Source organism: Saccostrea cucullata, unplaced genomic scaffold (genome assembly GCF_032062105.1).
Source record: "Saccostrea cucullata isolate Sc308-1 unplaced genomic scaffold, CSIRO_AGI_Scuc_v1 ctg3802, whole genome shotgun sequence".
In the NCBI taxonomy this organism is placed as follows: Eukaryota; Metazoa; Mollusca; class Bivalvia; order Ostreida; family Ostreidae; genus Saccostrea; species Saccostrea cuccullata.
Window position 1 is genome coordinate 23172 of NW_026931547.1, and position 18357 is coordinate 41528.

At 35.3% G+C, this 18357-nt stretch overlaps 2 protein-coding genes across 2 annotated transcripts; both read left to right on the plus strand.

The window, feature by feature from the left end:
• Positions 1–355: 355 nt before the first annotated feature.
• Positions 356–2702, plus strand: LOC134232947 (uncharacterized). Its single transcript, XM_062714944.1, has 2 exons — positions 356–376; positions 720–2702. The coding sequence occupies exons 1-2, from the start codon at positions 356–358 to the stop codon at positions 2700–2702; spliced, it is 2004 nt and encodes a 667-aa protein (XP_062570928.1).
• A 627-nt stretch (positions 2703–3329) lies between these two features.
• Positions 3330–17510, plus strand: LOC134232949 (HHIP-like protein 1). Its single transcript, XM_062714945.1, has 5 exons — positions 3330–3366; positions 11270–11399; positions 11674–11816; positions 12009–12090; positions 16926–17510. Exons 1-5 carry the CDS (start codon positions 3330–3332, stop codon positions 17161–17163), a joined length of 630 nt encoding a protein of 209 aa, XP_062570929.1. The 3' UTR covers positions 17164–17510.
• The last annotated feature ends 847 nt before the right edge of the window (positions 17511–18357 follow it).

Genomic DNA, 18357 nt, shown 5'->3' on the forward strand with positions numbered 1-18357 from the left:
TTGTAGCTAGTGTTTCTCAGGAACAAGACTCTAGTGTTGGAACACATGTGAACCCCAAATTTGTTCACCCAAAGGAGGCTTTCAATAATCAACCAAAGGAGGATTCGATGGAATCGGTCACTAAATTTCTGTTAAGGAAGGAAGTTTTGTTGTCGCGGTTTAAAAACTTCAATGATGAACCAGAAGCTTACAACGCATGGAAGTTACACTTCACTTCGATTGTAAAAGACTTGAACATTTCAGACTTTGAGGAACTTTAGTTACTCGTACGATAGTTAGGACCAGAGTCCTTCAAACACGCAGCAGATATACATCAAGCAAATGCTGAAAATCCTCGCGAGGGACTACATCAAATATGGTCAAGATTAGATGGAAGGTATAGGGCTATCGAACTCATTGATGATTCATTGAGATCGAAGGTAGCTGCTTTACCACAACTCTCGACAAAAGATCCGAAAGAACTTTACAAACTGTCTGATCTACTGACACAAGTTGATGGTGTGAAAAAGAACCCTAAATATTCAGCAGCATTATCTTACTATGACAACTCTCTTGGAATTGCACCGATAGTAAGCAAACTTCCTTATCAGTGGAGAGAGAAGTGGATATCCAAGGCTTCAGAGTACAAGGAGCGTTATAGTGTTCCATACCCATAATTTACTTTCTTTGTGAAATTCGTTCAAAACTTATGTCGTGTGAGAAATGATCCTGGATCACAGTTCAGTGAACCTACAAAGAAAGACATAAAACCCAAAAACGCAGGACCTATACGTTCAAGAAAAACTGATGTTAAGCCTAGCAAGTCAACAGGACAAAGAAAACCATGTCTTTTAGAACACAGAGTTGAATCAAATCATAATATCAAAGACTGTCGTAAGTTTCGAACCCTTCCTATTGGTTCGAGGAAAAAGCTTCTCAAGGAAAATGGAATTTGTTTCAGATGTTGTGATTCCAAGGAACACTTAGCGCGAGACTGTAACGTGAAGCTTAAGTGTGACGTGTGTCAAAGTGACAAACATTGTGGTGCCTTACATGTTAACAGTTCCCAGGGTAGGGAGGATAAGGAGAATTCACATGGTGGAGAGAACAGTATACCATCATCTTTTACAACAAACTGTACTCAAGTCTGTTCTGCTGCATTCAGTGGGAAATCCTGTGCAAAGATTATCTTAGTGAACATTTTTCGAGTTGGTCGAGAAGATCTAAAGAAAAGAGCGTATGTGATCCTTGACGATCAAAGCAGCAAGACACTCGCAAAGTCATCATTTTTTGACAACTTTGGAATCCAGGGACAAGATATTTCATATACATTGTCATCATTCAGTGGTTCAGCCATGGTCTCAGGGAGACAGGCCTTTGATTACGTGGTATCTTCAATACACAGTGGTGAACAGATATACTTACCATCAATCATTGAATGTGATGACATCCCAATATCATACGAGGAGATCCCAACCCCAGCTGTAGTGAAACCATACAAATATTTATCAGACTTGGAGTCTGAGATCCCACCAATAGACGATGAAGCGGAAGTGCTTCTTATTGGACGTGATGTTCCAAATGCTCATCATGTGTTGGAGCAAAGGATTGGTAATCCAAATCTACCTTTCGCACAGCGACTTCCTTTAGGCTGGGCCGTTATAAGGGAATGTTGCCTAAGAAAAGTACACAGACCTCAACATGTGGTTGTGAACAAGACTCAAATTTTACCGTCTGGACGGGGAACTCACTTTATCCCATGCTCATCAAATCAAAGAATCTCAACGTATGAAGATGATATAGACAATCATTTTTCAAATGAGAAGGGAATTCAGCTTTCCCCGATTTTTGAACGCACCAAAGACGATAACATTCCGGGAATGTCAATCGAGGACAGGGAATTCTTAGAAATCATGGAGAAAAAGTGTCATAAAGACGAGACCGGACATTGGTCATCTCCTATACCGTTAAAGTCGAACAGAGATAGACTACCTAACAACAACGAGCAAGCGTTGAAAAGGACATATTCATTGCTGACATCTTTTAATCAGGATCCTGTGAAAATGAACTTGGCCATAAAGTTTATGGAAAATCTGTTTACTCATGGATTTGCAGAGGAAGCACCAGAGGTTCAGGAGGGAGAAGAATGTTGGTATCTTCCTATCTTTCCAGTATTCCATCCTAAAAAGCCTAACAAGATCCGTGTGGTTTTTGACTCTTCGGCTATTTATCAAGGACATTCACTGAACTCTACCTTGCTGCAAGGACCGGATCTTACTAACAATCTACTAGGTGTCCTTTTACGTTTTCGCAAGGAACGTGTAGCCATCACAGGAGATATAGAACAGATGTTTCATATGTTTGACATCGACAAAGAACACAGAAATTTCGTTCGTTTCATTTGGTTCAGAGACAATAATCCTGCTAAGCCTTTTCAATACTACAGAATGTGTGTACATGTACATCTATTCGGGAATTCACCATCACCCTCTGTCGCCACATACTGTCTTCACAGATGTGTAGAGGAACCTTGTGATAATGATGTGAAATATTATGTAACAAGAAACTTTTATGTCGACGACGGACTGTCATCTTATGACACAGACAATGAAGCTTTAGAAATCCTGTTACGAACACAGCAGATTCTAAGAGATAGAGGAAAAATTGGAATTCACAAATTTGCTTCCAACAGCCAAATTGTCATGGATTCTTTACCACCATAGGACAGAGCAGAGGAAGATTTGAGTGATGTACATTTAGATCTACATACAACGCCTGCACAGAGTAGTTTGGGTCTAAGTTGGAATTTATCACTGGACGTATTTACCTTTCCAACAGATATCAAAGATTTGCCAGAAACTAAATGAGGTTTGTTATCTTGTTAAATAGGTGCCGCCGAAGGCGGTGTACAGTATATAGACGATCGAGTGAGCGATCGACAAAATCGAAAAAGAAGCCACAAATTGCAAATTTGACCCCAATTTCGTGTTCCTTGTGAAAAATTGGGTTTAAAAAACTGGTGTTTAAACACAGTTTTTTAAATGAGAATTAAAAGATTTCGTAAAATAATGTACTTGTTTAGGAAGTAAATCTCCATCTTGCGTTGTTTAGGAATGTAGTCACATGATCAATTTTTGACGTAATCTCATGAATATTCATGAGATGCGTCACTTGTGTTTTGACGTAATGAAGAAATGCCTGATAGGACTCAAAGTGCAATGCTATTAGAATTGCGTGATTTTTGTGAGAAATACAGGGATTTAACAAATGTTAGCTAATTACTAGTCATCGATGGATTGAATTGTGCATCATTATCGATTTGAAAGGAAAAATATTCTGAATATTTGGATATGATTAGGAGGTCAGGATATCGAGCTGCAGTTAACGGTAAGTCGCTTTTACAATAACTTGCCTAAACTCAGCGCAGAAAATCGTTATGTTTCGACAATAGAGTCGATTTACCCGAAGTTTCATTTCTTAAACTTTCCTTTGAAAGCAAAAATTTCAGGAACTAAACCAAAGTGTAAGATATCGGCACGATTCGACAGACTGATTCATGCAAGTTTTTGGTCACAAAAGGCGCTCATAGTGCAAAAATAACACAAATTAGCCCAAAGTCAGAAAGATTACAGAGTGGATTTATAAAACAACCCCAATTTTAAAAACTATATAACCTAACCCTAATCACTCGATCGGATGCGTTTTGTTAAAGCGAGTGGGAAATTGCGGTTTGTTTACATTCTGCATAGCAACGGCAAGGGAAATGACTGCTCATGCGCAATCGCGTGATTCTGGGGACCGGCATACTAGAAACTTCCCGAGATTTTTGACAAGTCAAATAAAAAAGGGAGTTTTAAATAAATAGTCTTATTAGTAATATGTGAGATAAATTTTCAAATGATAGCTTAACTGAATAGCATCTGAAAGGGCCCGGTGCCAGAAAATGCATGTGTCAGAAAGGGACCGTTTCTTTAACAAAAAAATCAAGACCCACTTTTATTAAAATTACTGCAATGCTTCATGCTTCATAAGCATTGCTGGGTTTCTTATATTCACAAAAATACATCAATATTCAATTTATAATATAAACGATTTAACGCAAAAATCTACATTTAAAGGGGCCTTCGTCTGCGCGATGGATTTTAGATCAAATTAAAACGTTTCATGAGCTTAATTGGTAAATGCATGGCAATAAACAATAGCTTACTAAGGAATATCAATATCGCTGATATTCCGTGGAAGCAAAATTATATTCACTAACCCTTTCTTTTCTCAAAATGAACTCATTTTTGTCGAAGACTCCATTGTTGTTTTGAAAATTTAGCAGAAAGTATCCGTTAATTCTGCTGAAAGGGTCCGTTTCAGCGGAAAGGGTCCATTATGCCTATACACCGTGTAGGAGAGAGCTATATATGCGGATTTCAGACCGTGGCTGGAGACGATGAGTGGCCCAAGGCTCAGTGGTTCCTTTGGGGTGGGGTGCATAACTGGTTATAAAGTGGAAGTGCATTTTCTGTTTATTACTCTGATAGACCTCTTGTTATTATATATACAAGTAATTAGAGTAAGCATGCAAAGTCTATCATTATGAGAATGGTGCCCCTTTCAAAATTGTGAGTTTTATGACCTCTGGTTTAAAACACGAACCAAATTCAATTGTTTGAAAGTTGTTGCATGATACTCAGGTGACCTATAAGGCCCGTGGGCCTCTTGATTAAATTTTATGAGATATAAGCAAGGATAAAATATGATTGAATTTTGCAATTAATTGAGGATTAAATGAAATTTTTAAGGTGCGTGAAAATCTTTAATTGTGGGGGAAATGGTATATGCTTGACCTTGCGTTAGAAATAGGTAATGGTTTATGCCTTAAAATGCGTGACTGCGGAGAAGGGGGTTAATACTTATAAAAGATGGTAATCTTGTTGTATATTAATGAGAACTTAAATCAAGAAAACCAATTTATAGGCAGAGTAGAAATGTACGAAAGCAAAACCTCTTCACAAGTATCGTCATTCCAACCTTAGTGTTGTGTACAGAGTTTAGCAAGTTGAATACACATGAAATGTACTCACTTTTTGAAAACAGGGCACCACATATACATGTCGATAGGAACACACCCTCCCGATATTCAATCCCAGGGCTTACTGGATATTTTTTTTCACAAATCATATTCATTACACTAACTCATCATGTTTACACTAGGAAAAAATCGAAAAAAAACCATGAAAATAATCGTTCCACCAAAAACACCCCACTACAAGTATACATTATTAGATGCAAATCCGGCTTGTTTACGTTGTACCCCACCGATCTTTCTGTGTTAAAAATCAAGTATTTCTTTAAAATAGGAACCTTTCCATACATGGAAAAGGGATTTTCCTTTCTGTTCAGAATTTTTTTAAAATATTTCCTCTCAGGCCATTTTGACACTTTGTATATTGATTTTTTAATATACCGGAACTATTCATTTTTTACAATCGCTACTCTCTGGGTTTTACAAGAGATGTTTAAAAAGACATTCGGATTGACCTATATTGTTTAACACCTTCAAATATCTGATTATTTTACGAAGGAGCGTACATGTATATTGATTTTTTAAAAAATTCAAATAAATTTCAAAGTTAAATTAAACAAAGGATGCTTGGTATTAAAATATTATTTCAAATCAGTAGAATCGAATGCTATTAACGACATCTGAATAAATAGGCTATAAAAGGCTTATATGCCAACTTTGGTCATCTGCACTTTAATTTTAAACACGACAGGATTTGTAATTTTTTCTGTATAAATTAATAATTTCTATATGCTTTGGAAACTCAAATGAAATATTTTAATACACTTGCCTCGAGCTCTTTTCTGCAGTTTTCCTGAAATTTTATGTGGGTCCGAGGTGTTATTTGAGTTTAACAGTGATTCTCTACGTTGCCATTAATTTGATTTGTTTGTGTGTTGGGGGGAGGGATGGGGGTTATTTTTATTCTTAACCTATTTAACGTTGGAGTTGAATCTTGTATCTTATTCCAAGAACTTAAGATTGATTGTGACATTTGGATGAAAGGTCAAGGTCATTAAAAACCACCACCTCTTCAACTTCTAACCTGTCAACCGAAATAAACTCTGAAAGGTGTTTCTAGATACATGTACATGTACTTCATGTTTTTTTTTACCCTTGGGTCAAGGACAAAGGTTAAGGTCGATTTCAAGTTCATAGGTCAAGGTGATTTTGGTAAATAGTTAATATCAACATTTTATTCAGGTTACCAGTGACCTTGACCTAAGTTTCAAGGTCAAGGGTAAAAAGATCTGCATGCTTCAGTATGTTACATGTCTTGACATTTAGAAGTTCTTAATTCTGCATGAACATCAAACACTCAAGTATACTGTCTTTTAATACATTGTGTGCGGTCGCATGTGCATGCACGTCCATGTATTTACTTTTGATAGTAGTATAATGTAGGCAATCATTATATCTATTCATATTTGAAATTTCACCCTGTATTATTGAGAACCAAGAAAGTTGTAGGCATTTAAAGTTTTAGCCAATCAGATTGCAGCACACGTGCATGTGCGTGCGTTCATGATTATTCTTATATATCATGCTGTAGATCTTCATAATGTAAGACTATGTTCAAAATTTCAAAGGATTTTGTCAGAAAACAAAATAGATATTTAGACTTTAAGTTTCAGCCAATCGCAGCGAAGGGCACCTGCATGCGCGTGAGATCTTGCTATTTTGACCATGTCATCATGTCTATACTACTATTATATCCTTATATTATGAGTTTCAAAGCATTTCATCCAATATTTAAAAAGTTACGGCTAAATCTATTATATTGGTCATTTCACGTGTTACACGTGCGCGCACCTGCACACACGTGCGCGCAAAATGACCTTCGTTCCGCACATCTACATAACATACCTAGTGACCCTAAAAAGGTTTCACCTAGATCGGATGAGTAGTTTACGAGAACACTCGCGGACAAAAAAGTACCGGAGAACAAAGAAAAAATTCAGAAAAAGTAAAAACAATATGTTCCCAAACTTCGTTTGGGGAACATAATAAGGAGACTAATTGTTCAGATTACAATTTTGATTTTAATTCAGATAACAATATGAAGTCTTTTCACCTTCTTGAGTGTTTTCATATCATTTGGCTTCAAGAAAAGAAGTTAAAAGCAAAAAAATTAATAAAACAGCAAAATTCTAATTTTCTACTACCGTGTTTTTAAGATCGGGCTCGGGGTTGGTTATATTCAATAGTAGTTCCATACATGGAAAAGGGATTTTCCTTTCTGTTCAGAATTTTTTTTAATATTTCCTCTCAGGCCATTTTGACAACTCTGATACCTGTGCCTGGTAAATTTTATATACTTTGTAAATAAATATATAAAGGTTTTTTGACCGGAACTATTCATTTTTTCCAATGCATAGGGGGCTACTCTCTGGGTTTTACAAGAGATGTTTAAAAAGAAGTTCGTGTCAGCTAATGTGACCTATATTGTTTAACACCTTCTTATTAATATTTTTTTCATGAATGCAAATATCTGATTATTTTACGAAGGAGCGTACATGTATATTGATTTTTTAATATACCGAAAATCGCTATTTCTGGGGATTGCGTAATTCTAAAAAAAAATTCAAATAAATTTCAAAGGTAAATTAAACAAAGGATGCTTGGTATTAAAATATTATTTCAAATCAGTAGAATCGAATGCTATTAACGACATCTGAATAAATAGGCTATAAAAGGCTTATATGCCAACTTTGGTCATCTGCACTTTAATTTTAAACACGACAGGATTTGTAATTTTTTCTGTATGAATTAATAATTTCTATATACTTTGGAAACTCAAATGAAATATTTTAATACACTTTCCTCGAGCTCTTTTCTGCAGTTTTCCTTAAATTTTATGTGGGTCCGAGGTGTTATTTGAGTTTAACAGTGATTCTCTACGTTGCCATTAATTTGATTTGTTTGTGTGTGTGTGTGTGTGTGGGGGGGGGGGGGTTATTTTTTTTCTTAACCTATTTAACGTTGGAGTTGAATCTTGTATCTTATTCCAAGAACTTAAGATTGATTGTGACATTTGGATGAAAGGTCAAGGTCATTAAAAACCACCACCTCTTTAACTTCTAACCTGTCAACCGAAATAAACTCTGAAAGGTGTTTCTAGATACATGTACATGTACTTCATGTTTCTTTTTACCCTTGGGTCAAGGACAAAGGTTAAGGTCGATTTCAAGTTCATAGGTCAAGGTGATTTTGGTAAATAGTTAATATCAACATTTTATTCAGGTTACCAGTGACCTTGACCTAAGTTTCAAGGTCAAGGGTAAAAAGATGTGCATGCTTCAGTATGTTACATGTCTTGACATTTAGAAGTTCTTAATTCTGCATGAACATCAAACACTCAAGTATACTGTCTTTTAATTACATTGTGTGCGGTCGCATGTGCATGCACGTCCATGTATTTACTTTTGATAGTAGTATAATGTAGGCAATCATTATATCTATTCATATTTGAAATTTCACCCTGTATTATTGAGAACCAAGAAAGTTGTAGGCATTTAAAGTTTTAGCCAATCAGATTGCAGCACACGTGCATGTGCGTGCATTCATGATTATTCTTATATATCATGCTGTAGATCTTCATAATGTAAGACTATGTTCAAAATTTCAAAGGATTTTGTCAGAAAACAAAATAGATATTTAGACTTTAAGTTTCAGCCAATCGCAGCGAAGGGCACCTGCATGCACGTGAGATCTTGCTATTTTGACCTTGTCATCATGTCTATACTACTATTATATCCTTATATTATGAGTTTCAAAGCATTTCATCCAATATTTAAAAAGTTACGGCTAAATCTATTATATTGGTCATTTCACGTGTTACACGTGCGCGCACCTGCACGCACGTGCGCGCAAAATGACCTTCGTTCCGCACATCTACATAACATACCTAGTGACCCTAAAAAGGTTTCACCTAGATCGGATGAGTAGTTTACGAGAACACTCGCGGACAAAAAAGTACCGGAGAACAAAGAAAAAATTCAGAAAAAGTAAAAACAATATGTTCCCAAACTTCGTTTGGGGAACATAATAAGGAGACTAATTGTTCAGATTACAATTTTGATTTTAATTCAGATAACAATATGAAGTCTTTTCACCTTCTTGAGTGTTTTCATATCATTTGGCTTCAAGAAAAGAAGTTAAAAGCAAAAAAATTAATAAAACAGCAAAATTCTAATTTTCTACTACCGTGTTTTTAAGATCGGGCTCGGGGTTGGTTATATTCAATAGTAGTTCCATACATGGAAAAGGGATTTTCCTTTCTGTTCAGAATTTTTTTTAATATTTCCTCTCAGGCCATTTTGACAACTCTGATACCTGTGCCTGGTAAATTTTATATACTTTGTAAATAAATATATAAAGGTTTTTTGACCGGAACTATTCATTTTTCCAATGCATAGGGTGCTACTCTCTGGGTTTTACAAGAGATGTTTAAAAAGAAGTTCGTGTCAGCTAATGTGACCTATATTGTTTAACACCTTCTTATTAATATTTTTTTCATCAATGCAAATATCTGATTATTTTACGAAGGAGCGTACATGTATATTGATTTTTTAATATACCGAAAATCGCTATTTCTGGGGATTGCGTAACTCTAAAAAAAATTCAAATAAATTTCAAAGGTAAATTAAACAAAGGGTGCTTGGTATTAAAATATTATTTCAAATCAGTAGAATCGAATGCTATTAACGACATCTGAATAAATAGGCTATAAAAGGCTTATATGCCAACTTTGGTCATCTGCACTTTAATTTTAAACACGACAGGATTTGTAATTTTTTCTGTATGAATTAATAATTTCTATATACTTTGGAAACTCAAATGAAATATTTTAATACACTTTCCTCGAGCTCTTTTCTGCAGTTTTCCTTAAATTTTATGTGGGTCCGAGGTGTTATTTGAGTTTAACAGTGATTCTCTACGTTGCCATTAATTTGATTTGTTTGTGTGTGTGTGTGGGGGGGGGGTTATTTTTTTTCTTAACCTATTTAACGTTGGAGTTGAATCTTGTATCTTATTCCAAGAACTTAAGATTGATTGTGACATTTGGATGAAAGGTCAAGGTCATTAAAAACCACCACCTCTTTAACTTCTAACCTGTCAACCGAAATAAACTCTGAAAGGTGTTTCTAGATACATGTACATGTACTTCATGTTTCTTTTTACCCTTGGGTCAAGGACAAAGGTTAAGGTCGATTTCAAGTTCATAGGTCAAGGTGATTTTGGTAAATAGTTAATATCAACATTTTATTCAGGTTACCAGTGACCTTGACCTAAGTTTCAAGGTCAAGGGTAAAAAGATGTGCATGCTTCAGTATGTTACATGTCTTGACATTTAGAAGTTCTTAATTCTGCATGAACATCAAACACTCAAGTATACTGTCTTTTAATTACATTGTGTGCGGTCGCATGTGCATGCACGTCCATGTATTTACTTTTGATAGTAGTATAATGTAGGCAATCATTATATCTATTCATATTTGAAATTTCACCCTGTATTATTGAGAACCAAGAAAGTTGTAGGCATTTAAAGTTTTAGCCAATCAGATTGCAGCACACGTGCATGTGCGTGCGTTCATGATTATTCTTATATATCATGCTGTAGATCTTCATAATGTAAGACTATGTTCAAAATTTCAAAGGATTTTGTCAGAAAACAAAATAGATATTTAGACTTTAAGTTTCAGCCAATCGCAGCGAAGGGCACCTGCATGCGCGTGAGATCTTGCTATTTTGACCATGTCATCATGTCTATACTACTATTATATCCTTATATTATGAGTTTCAAAGCATTTCATCCAATATTTAAAAAGTTACGGCTAAATCTATTATATTGGTCATTTCACGTGTTACACGTGCGCGCACCTGCACGCACGTGCGCGCAAAATGACCTTCGTTCCGCACATCTACATAACATACCTAGTGACCCTAAAAAGGTTTCACCTAGATCGGATGAGTAGTTTACGAGAACACTCGCGGACAAAAAAGTACCGGAGAACAAAGAAAAAATTCAGAAAAAGTAAAAACAATATGTTCCCAAACTTCGTTTGGGGAACATAATAAGAAGCATTTGTTATTATTATTTTGACATTTGTTGATTGACTCACATGAGCTAAAATGGGCCTCTTTTTACAGTCATATACTAGAATAAATACACCCAAAATTAAAAATAAATTTGTTTTACAATATGTTATCAGTCAAAAATTTAATTTTCAGGTCCAGAAGTTTTCCCCATTCATTCTTACCCTCACAGGGTGGGAAAGTCAATTACTGGGGGTCATTTCTATAGGGGCTGTCTGAATCCTAATCTCAATGGATTCTACATCTTTGGAGACTTCATGAATGGGTAAGGTATACTGTAACAGAACTTAGAAAAAATAATTGTATTAATTTGATTTGACTTTTATTTTAATTATCTTTATAAAAAACATACTATCTATTCTGGAAAATTCTGCATGTTTTGTTTTTGAAAAATTTTACATGTATAATACTTTTACCTTTCAGTATATATTAATATTTCATTTTTAAAAAGTTCAAACCATTTAAAGGATAAAATTAGTACTGAATTTTATACATTTTTATAGAGAATATTACATATGTAAATTTTTTTTCTGCTACAGCCGATTGTTCCGCCTTCTCCATGACCGCCAAACAAATACCTGGAATAACAAGGAGTTAAACATGTGTGGCCCAGAGATGTGTACCCCACCCCTGATCAATTATTACGAGCCTCATATTCTGTCATTTGGAGAGGATGAAGGAGGTGGGTGATATCAAAATTTTTAGGTCTGGGAAGAGTGGGGGAATGGTGCTAGGGATAAGTGATAGTTTTACATAAAGAGTTGCCACTTATGATGTAAGCAGTCCTTGTGACCCTTTAATCATGTTTTTTCGTACTTTGATCCCCCTCGCAAGGAAAATTTGCAAGCTAAATGTTTTGTTCCCTCCTTTACAGGTGAAGTGTACATGCTGTCTACTGGACGGGCTAGCTCAGCAGACTCCAGTGGAAAAGTCTACAGAATCGTGGACCCAGCGAGGTATATATGTCTAAGAGACTTAGGCATATTACAACAATGTTTCAATTAAAAATTCTAGCTATAATACTTTTGTTCTTTATAACATGCATAGTTATGATCTTCTTTGTTCATTTGCACATTGTTTGTTCTGAATTAGGGTTTCTTGCTTGACTCACCTCCAACCCCATAAAACCCCTTCTTATCTTTTTAGCATTGGAAATAAAAACTGAATCCCTATTTTAATGTTTCTTACATTTTTAGCTCACCTCAATAAAGTTGGGGGAGCTTATATGACACCCTCACCCTCAGCATTGGCATGCAAGTTAATCTTTTGGAGCAGAACTTTATCCTATATTGATTAGAGATGCATGGTTGATACATCACCAGTCAGGTTTCAAATACTGCACTTTTAGCCAAAGAATGACCAGGTTAATATTTTAGCTCACCTGAGCTTTTCTAATCATGAGTTGTCTGCCTTTCTGTCTTCTGTCTATCTGTCCTTTATATATTTTCAACTTCTTCCCAAGAACCACTACCAATTTAAGCAAACTAAGTACAAAATATCCTTTGGTGAAGGGGAGTTTAAGTTATAATAATGAAGGGACAAGCTCCCTTACAAGGGGAGATAATCAAGATAGGACAAATGTAGGATGGGGTCATTAAAAAATCTTCTTCTTGAGAACCACAGGGCCATTGAACCTGAAACTTGTGTGGAAGCATCCTGGGGTGGTATAAATTCTAAATTGATCAATTCACACACCCCAGGGGAGGGTGGGCAGTCAGTGTTAGGGAATCTAGGTCTCGCAATGAAAAATATAGAATAAAAATCTTTAGGAATCTTCTTCTCAAGAACCACTGGGCCAGAAAAGGTGAAACATATGTGAAAACATCCATAGTGATGTAAATACTAAATTGTTCAAATCAGGGCCCATTGGGGTAGGGCGGGGTCCCAATAGGGAATCCAAATTTTACATTGAAATACACATGTATAAAGGGGAAAAAAAATCAAAAATCTTCTCCAGAACCACTGGGACAGAAAAGATGAAACTTATGTGGAAGGAACCTGTGATAGTTATTCAAATCATGACCCATCATGTGGGGTGGGGCAACAATATGTATAACAGAGGGGCATCTGGTAAAAAACGGCATGGCCAAAGTTACTCAGGTGAGGGTTGTGGACCTAGGGCCTCTTGTTTTAAACTAATAATAGGTGTTCCATAATTTTTGATTGGCTAGAGCTAGTTCTTTCAAGTTTCACATGTGTATTCTTTGAGACAAGACCTTTCCTTTGGATAAAAGCATTTTTGTCCTCTTGTCTGATCTTGGAGCATCGCCCATCTTTTTACAATACTGATATATAATTATGGGGTTTAAAAATCATGTTTTTTTAAAAAGAAACAGTAGAGGCTCTTACTTACTGTAACTTGAGGACTTTTTGGTAAAAAACCCAATTTGGATGACTTCTCCAAAGACACAAGACATTGTGCTTAGTACATGTAGTAAAAATAAATATTTTTGAGAAAAGCTAGGCTATGAAATTTATTATTGACAAACAAGTTGATGAAACAAGAATATCAACAGCCTCGTTTAAAGTCATCATGTTGTAAGTTCTCAGGTCGATACAATTACCTTGTCAGCAAATACAATTTTTCATCGAGTCAAATGCTGATTGACTTTTTTCATACTAATTGTTAGTCCATTATTTATACACCAAGGAGCATATGGCGGGTGTGACCAGTTGGCAGGGGATGCTCACTCCTCCATGACACCTGATTCCACCTCTGAAGTTTTGGAGGTCCCTGTTTGCTCTGCTCCTAATTTGTATTGTTTTGTGGACATTGATATTGAATACTGTTTGTTGTCTCCATATCCTTCATGTATACCGGTACTTTGTACCAAAAATGTGAATTATTTCAAGTATAGAGTTATTGTTGCATGGTGCTTTAATTTTATGCTTTATCATATGTATGGGAAATCCTGTCTTTGGTTTGAATCATGACTTCAGACATAATAGTCAGTGCGAAGAGGGAAATGTATGTGCCTCCGCTTGGGATTGAACATTGGACTTCTGGCATACTAGTCCAGTGCTCCATCGATTAAGCTAAAAGGGTTAACCCACTAGCCCATTATAGTAGAAAGCACACACTGTTACCGTCGGCGTCCAGATATTTAGATGAGATGTCGTCACCTCTTTGGGAGTGACAAGGTCATGGGGCGAAATTCTTGGGGCAATAACTTTCACCTGTCAAGAAAACCTGGGTCCACAAATGGCCCCAAATGCAACAAAGACTTGTATACATTTTTGCTTGGGATTGAATCCAGAACCTCTAGCATGCTAGTCCAGTAATTCACTAGTCCAGGATAGACCAACATATTTTTTTCCTGTTTTACAGGGAGCACCGGCCCTAATTTGAGCTATAAATGAAAATAAAAGTCTGTACTTCAAGTTTTATTTTTATTTCTCCCATCAATAGTTTAATCATAGTCACTGAAAACAATAAAAGAAACAAACTTGTGATAGGAAGTTAATGAATCACACAACCACAACATATGCACACGTTCAGGATTCCCATATACAGCTGAACTCTGTTAATAAACATTCTGCTTTATAATGCGCATTTCCTGTCCAAAAAAGTACCAAAAGATTTATTTTTTATACTTACTTGTACTTAAAGTAGGCCATGTTCTTTATGCAACTTGAAAACCTGTATTTGGTCATGGGCATGGAGTTATTAATACTAAAAGCAGGTCTGTATTGCTCCATTATGATCTGTTTCTGGTTGAACTTTTCCTCATAAAAACAATTGGGCTGGGCTGTATAATGTATAAATATATATAAATATATATAGATGACACTTTTATCTGTAGCTCTTTCTTTTGCCTCTTGGCTCTATAGTGATTGGAATAGTGACAAAAAAATCTGCTGGTATATATTCTCAGTATGTTCTTGGAATTAACAAACTTCAAAGTGAAAAAGACTTTAAGAAGATTTTCAAATATTTCGTCCTTGTTTTAAACCTGTAAATTTGTCCTTTAAAAGAAATATATGGCAGAAAAAAAAAAGCTTATTAGATTACCTTATTAATTAGACAATGAAATTGACTGTTAACTAAAATAAATTTATGAGGCACCTCTAAAATTATTTACGGGGTAAGTGAGCAGTCAAGTTCACTATCCCTTTATTACCTTAAAAACAATTTTCTAACAAAGGAGGGAGAGAAAATTGACACTTTGTCAAAATTTAATACCTTTGGAAATCTTTTAAACATGATTGCTTAGGATGAAAATCCTCTAAAGAAAACGAGCATTCAGAGTTATCCCTCTTAGTCAATGGTCATTTCTTCCTTAATACCTTTGGGGTAAAAAATCTTTCTGTATAGACCTTTCTTTCAATTCAGCGACTGTATATCAGCTTTCCATGTGAGACATGATAGGAAAATTGTATTAGGAGTCTGTTCCAAGCAACTGCAAGAATTTAAAAAAAAAATCCACTTTTAAAATCATGCAGACAATATATATATAAGGAATGCCTTTAAAACAAACCTGAGAGGGACTTGCAGGAACACAAACTCCATTCAATGGCAGAAGACATGCTTTCTGTCATGTCTTGTAAGATTGTGCCACTCAACACTCAATTTTTTGACATCTATATGATTGCAAAGTGCATCTTCTGCACAGAATGAAAACCTGCACCTTCTCTCTCAACAGGTGCAATGGAGCACCTGTGTAAGAAATATGCAGTTTTATTTGATTGATGCTTGATATTATCTTGATAACACAATGATTGCTCATGATTACTCAATGAATGCCATTTATTTTATTACACTTAGCGTGTTATGTATTTTATAACAAGTTATTTTAGGAGAGCAGTTTTAGAATCAGGATTAGGGTCGTGACCTTTTCATGATCGGAATTCTATTAAGATAGAAACACTGCATTAATGTATTGCTTTTAAGATCATCCCATGTAAAAAAAGAATTCTTTTTATATATTTTGATATTGATTTCATTGCGCGACTCCCTTTGGAGTCATTACCAGCACTTAGTGTACATCTCTCTTTCTGTTTAATTGTCTTAGAGAATCCTCAACCAGATGAGGCCTTCACAAAAAAAACTTCTATTTATATTTAGTGTTTTATTGTTCAGTATGGAATACTATTGATTATTAAGTTTATATATAGGATATTATATCTATAACTTTGAAGGCAATTAGATTTATTTTGTCATTTGTAGCCATTTTATGTTATATAAAAGCTAAAGCTTTTCACAGCTTGTCTGTCTAAACCATTGCATTATTGTGGATAGTTTAGATAACTGCAGTAACTATTGATTTACCATATTTATAGTTAATGAGATTTTCCTATCTTATCTAGTAATAAAAAAGTTTTTTTTTTTGAACAATAAAAAAGAAAGATTGATCAACTTCTAGGAGAATAAATAAAGTAGATCAAGGCAATTAAGTTATATATTCGTTGTACCTCTTAGCAAATAGTGTCAGACTCAGCATTCAGGAATTGGTTCTACAGTTATTACACCTGAAAATTCATTTACACCTACAATGTATTGCATTGGAAATTATTTAATTAAATTAAAAAAAATAATATCAATTTTCGTTGTATAAAACGAAGTACATGTATCATAAAAGTAATCTGTATAGTTCAGTATCATAAAATTGTATAAGTCATTAAGTGAGGTGGACTAAGACAGTTTTGTCTCTGAAAAATTCATTAAAAACAGCATTTTGAGACTTCTTTAGTTAAATTATGAATTAAAGAGTTATCCTTCCTGGCTGAGGATCGGAGTACCTTAAGCTTAAGATTTACATGATTGCACAATAAATATATTTTTTTTTTTCAGGAGAGGTAACCCTGAGCAATGTGCCTCAGCTAGATTGAGTGGACCCCTCCCAACACCACCCCTCTTCACCACTAGTCTCCCCATTGTAACCCCGCCCACCACCACAACACGGCGTCCAAGCAGGGCCACAAGTACGGCGTCTCCAGTGACCACCACGACTTCGGGCAGAGTTGGTATGTTACGGCATGCATGGGGCACTGCTGTAGCAATTGTGATGGCTTTCTGTCTAAACTCATGATGACATTTTTGTCTACTAATTTTAGATCTGTAACTTGGGACTTTGTTTAAAAAGGGTACATTGATGGTATCTAGAAGTTAGGTTGTAGAACTTTCCTTGTGATAGATATATTTAACAAGTCCCATCTCAATGTAGTTTAAGAACAAGTTGTTGATTTGTATGTAGTTGTTGGTTTACAATGTCTTTTCTAGTCAATCAAAATCAGTATTAGATACCAGGAGATAAAATTATCCCACCCAGTGTATTATTTTACTAATGAATAGCTTGACTTGTCCCCTTTGTGAAATCCAGTGTCTCATAAAGTTTTATTTTTCTACCTAGGCCCGTCCCCTGTGTGAATTCCACCATTTCTAATATTGTTATAATCCACTTTTGTCTTAATAATGTAAGTTTGTTTTTAGCTCTACTGGTCAGAGACCAGAAGAGCTTATGCGATAGTAATGCGTCCGTCGTCCGTCCGTCTGTCTGTCTGTCTGTCCGTCTGTCTGTCTGTAAACAATTTTTCAAAATGCTACTCCTCCTACAGTTTTGGTCTGATTTCAGTATAACTTGGCACACAAGTAGACTACACTAAGATACATAATTCTATATATCGGTTTTTGATTTCGCTGAACGGTGTTGCCGTGGTTACTAAAAATAGAAATTTCTGTGAAATTCTTTCAAAATGCTACTCCTCCTACAGTTTTAGTCTGATTTCAATATAACTTGGCACACAAGTAGACTACAATAAGATACATAATTCTGTATATCGGTTTTTGATTTCGATGAACGGTGTTGCCGTGGTTACTAAAAATAGAAATTTCTGTGAAATTCTTTCAAAATGCTACTCCTTCTACAGTTTTAGTCTGATTTCAGTATAACTTGGCACACAAGTAGACTACAATAAGATACACAATTCTTTGTATCGGTTTTTGATTTCGATGAACGGTGTTGCCGTGGTTACTAAAAATAGAAATTTCTGTGAAATTCTTTCAGAATGCTCCTCCTTCTACAGTTTTAGTCTGATTTCAATATAACTTGGCACACAAGTAGACTACAATAAGATACATAATTCTCTTTATCAGTTTTTGATTTCGATGAACGGTGTTGCTGTGGTTACTAAAAATAGAAATTTCTGTGAAATTCTTTCAAAATGCTACTCCTTCTACAGTTTTAGTCTGATTTCAATATAACTTGGCACACAAGTAGACTACA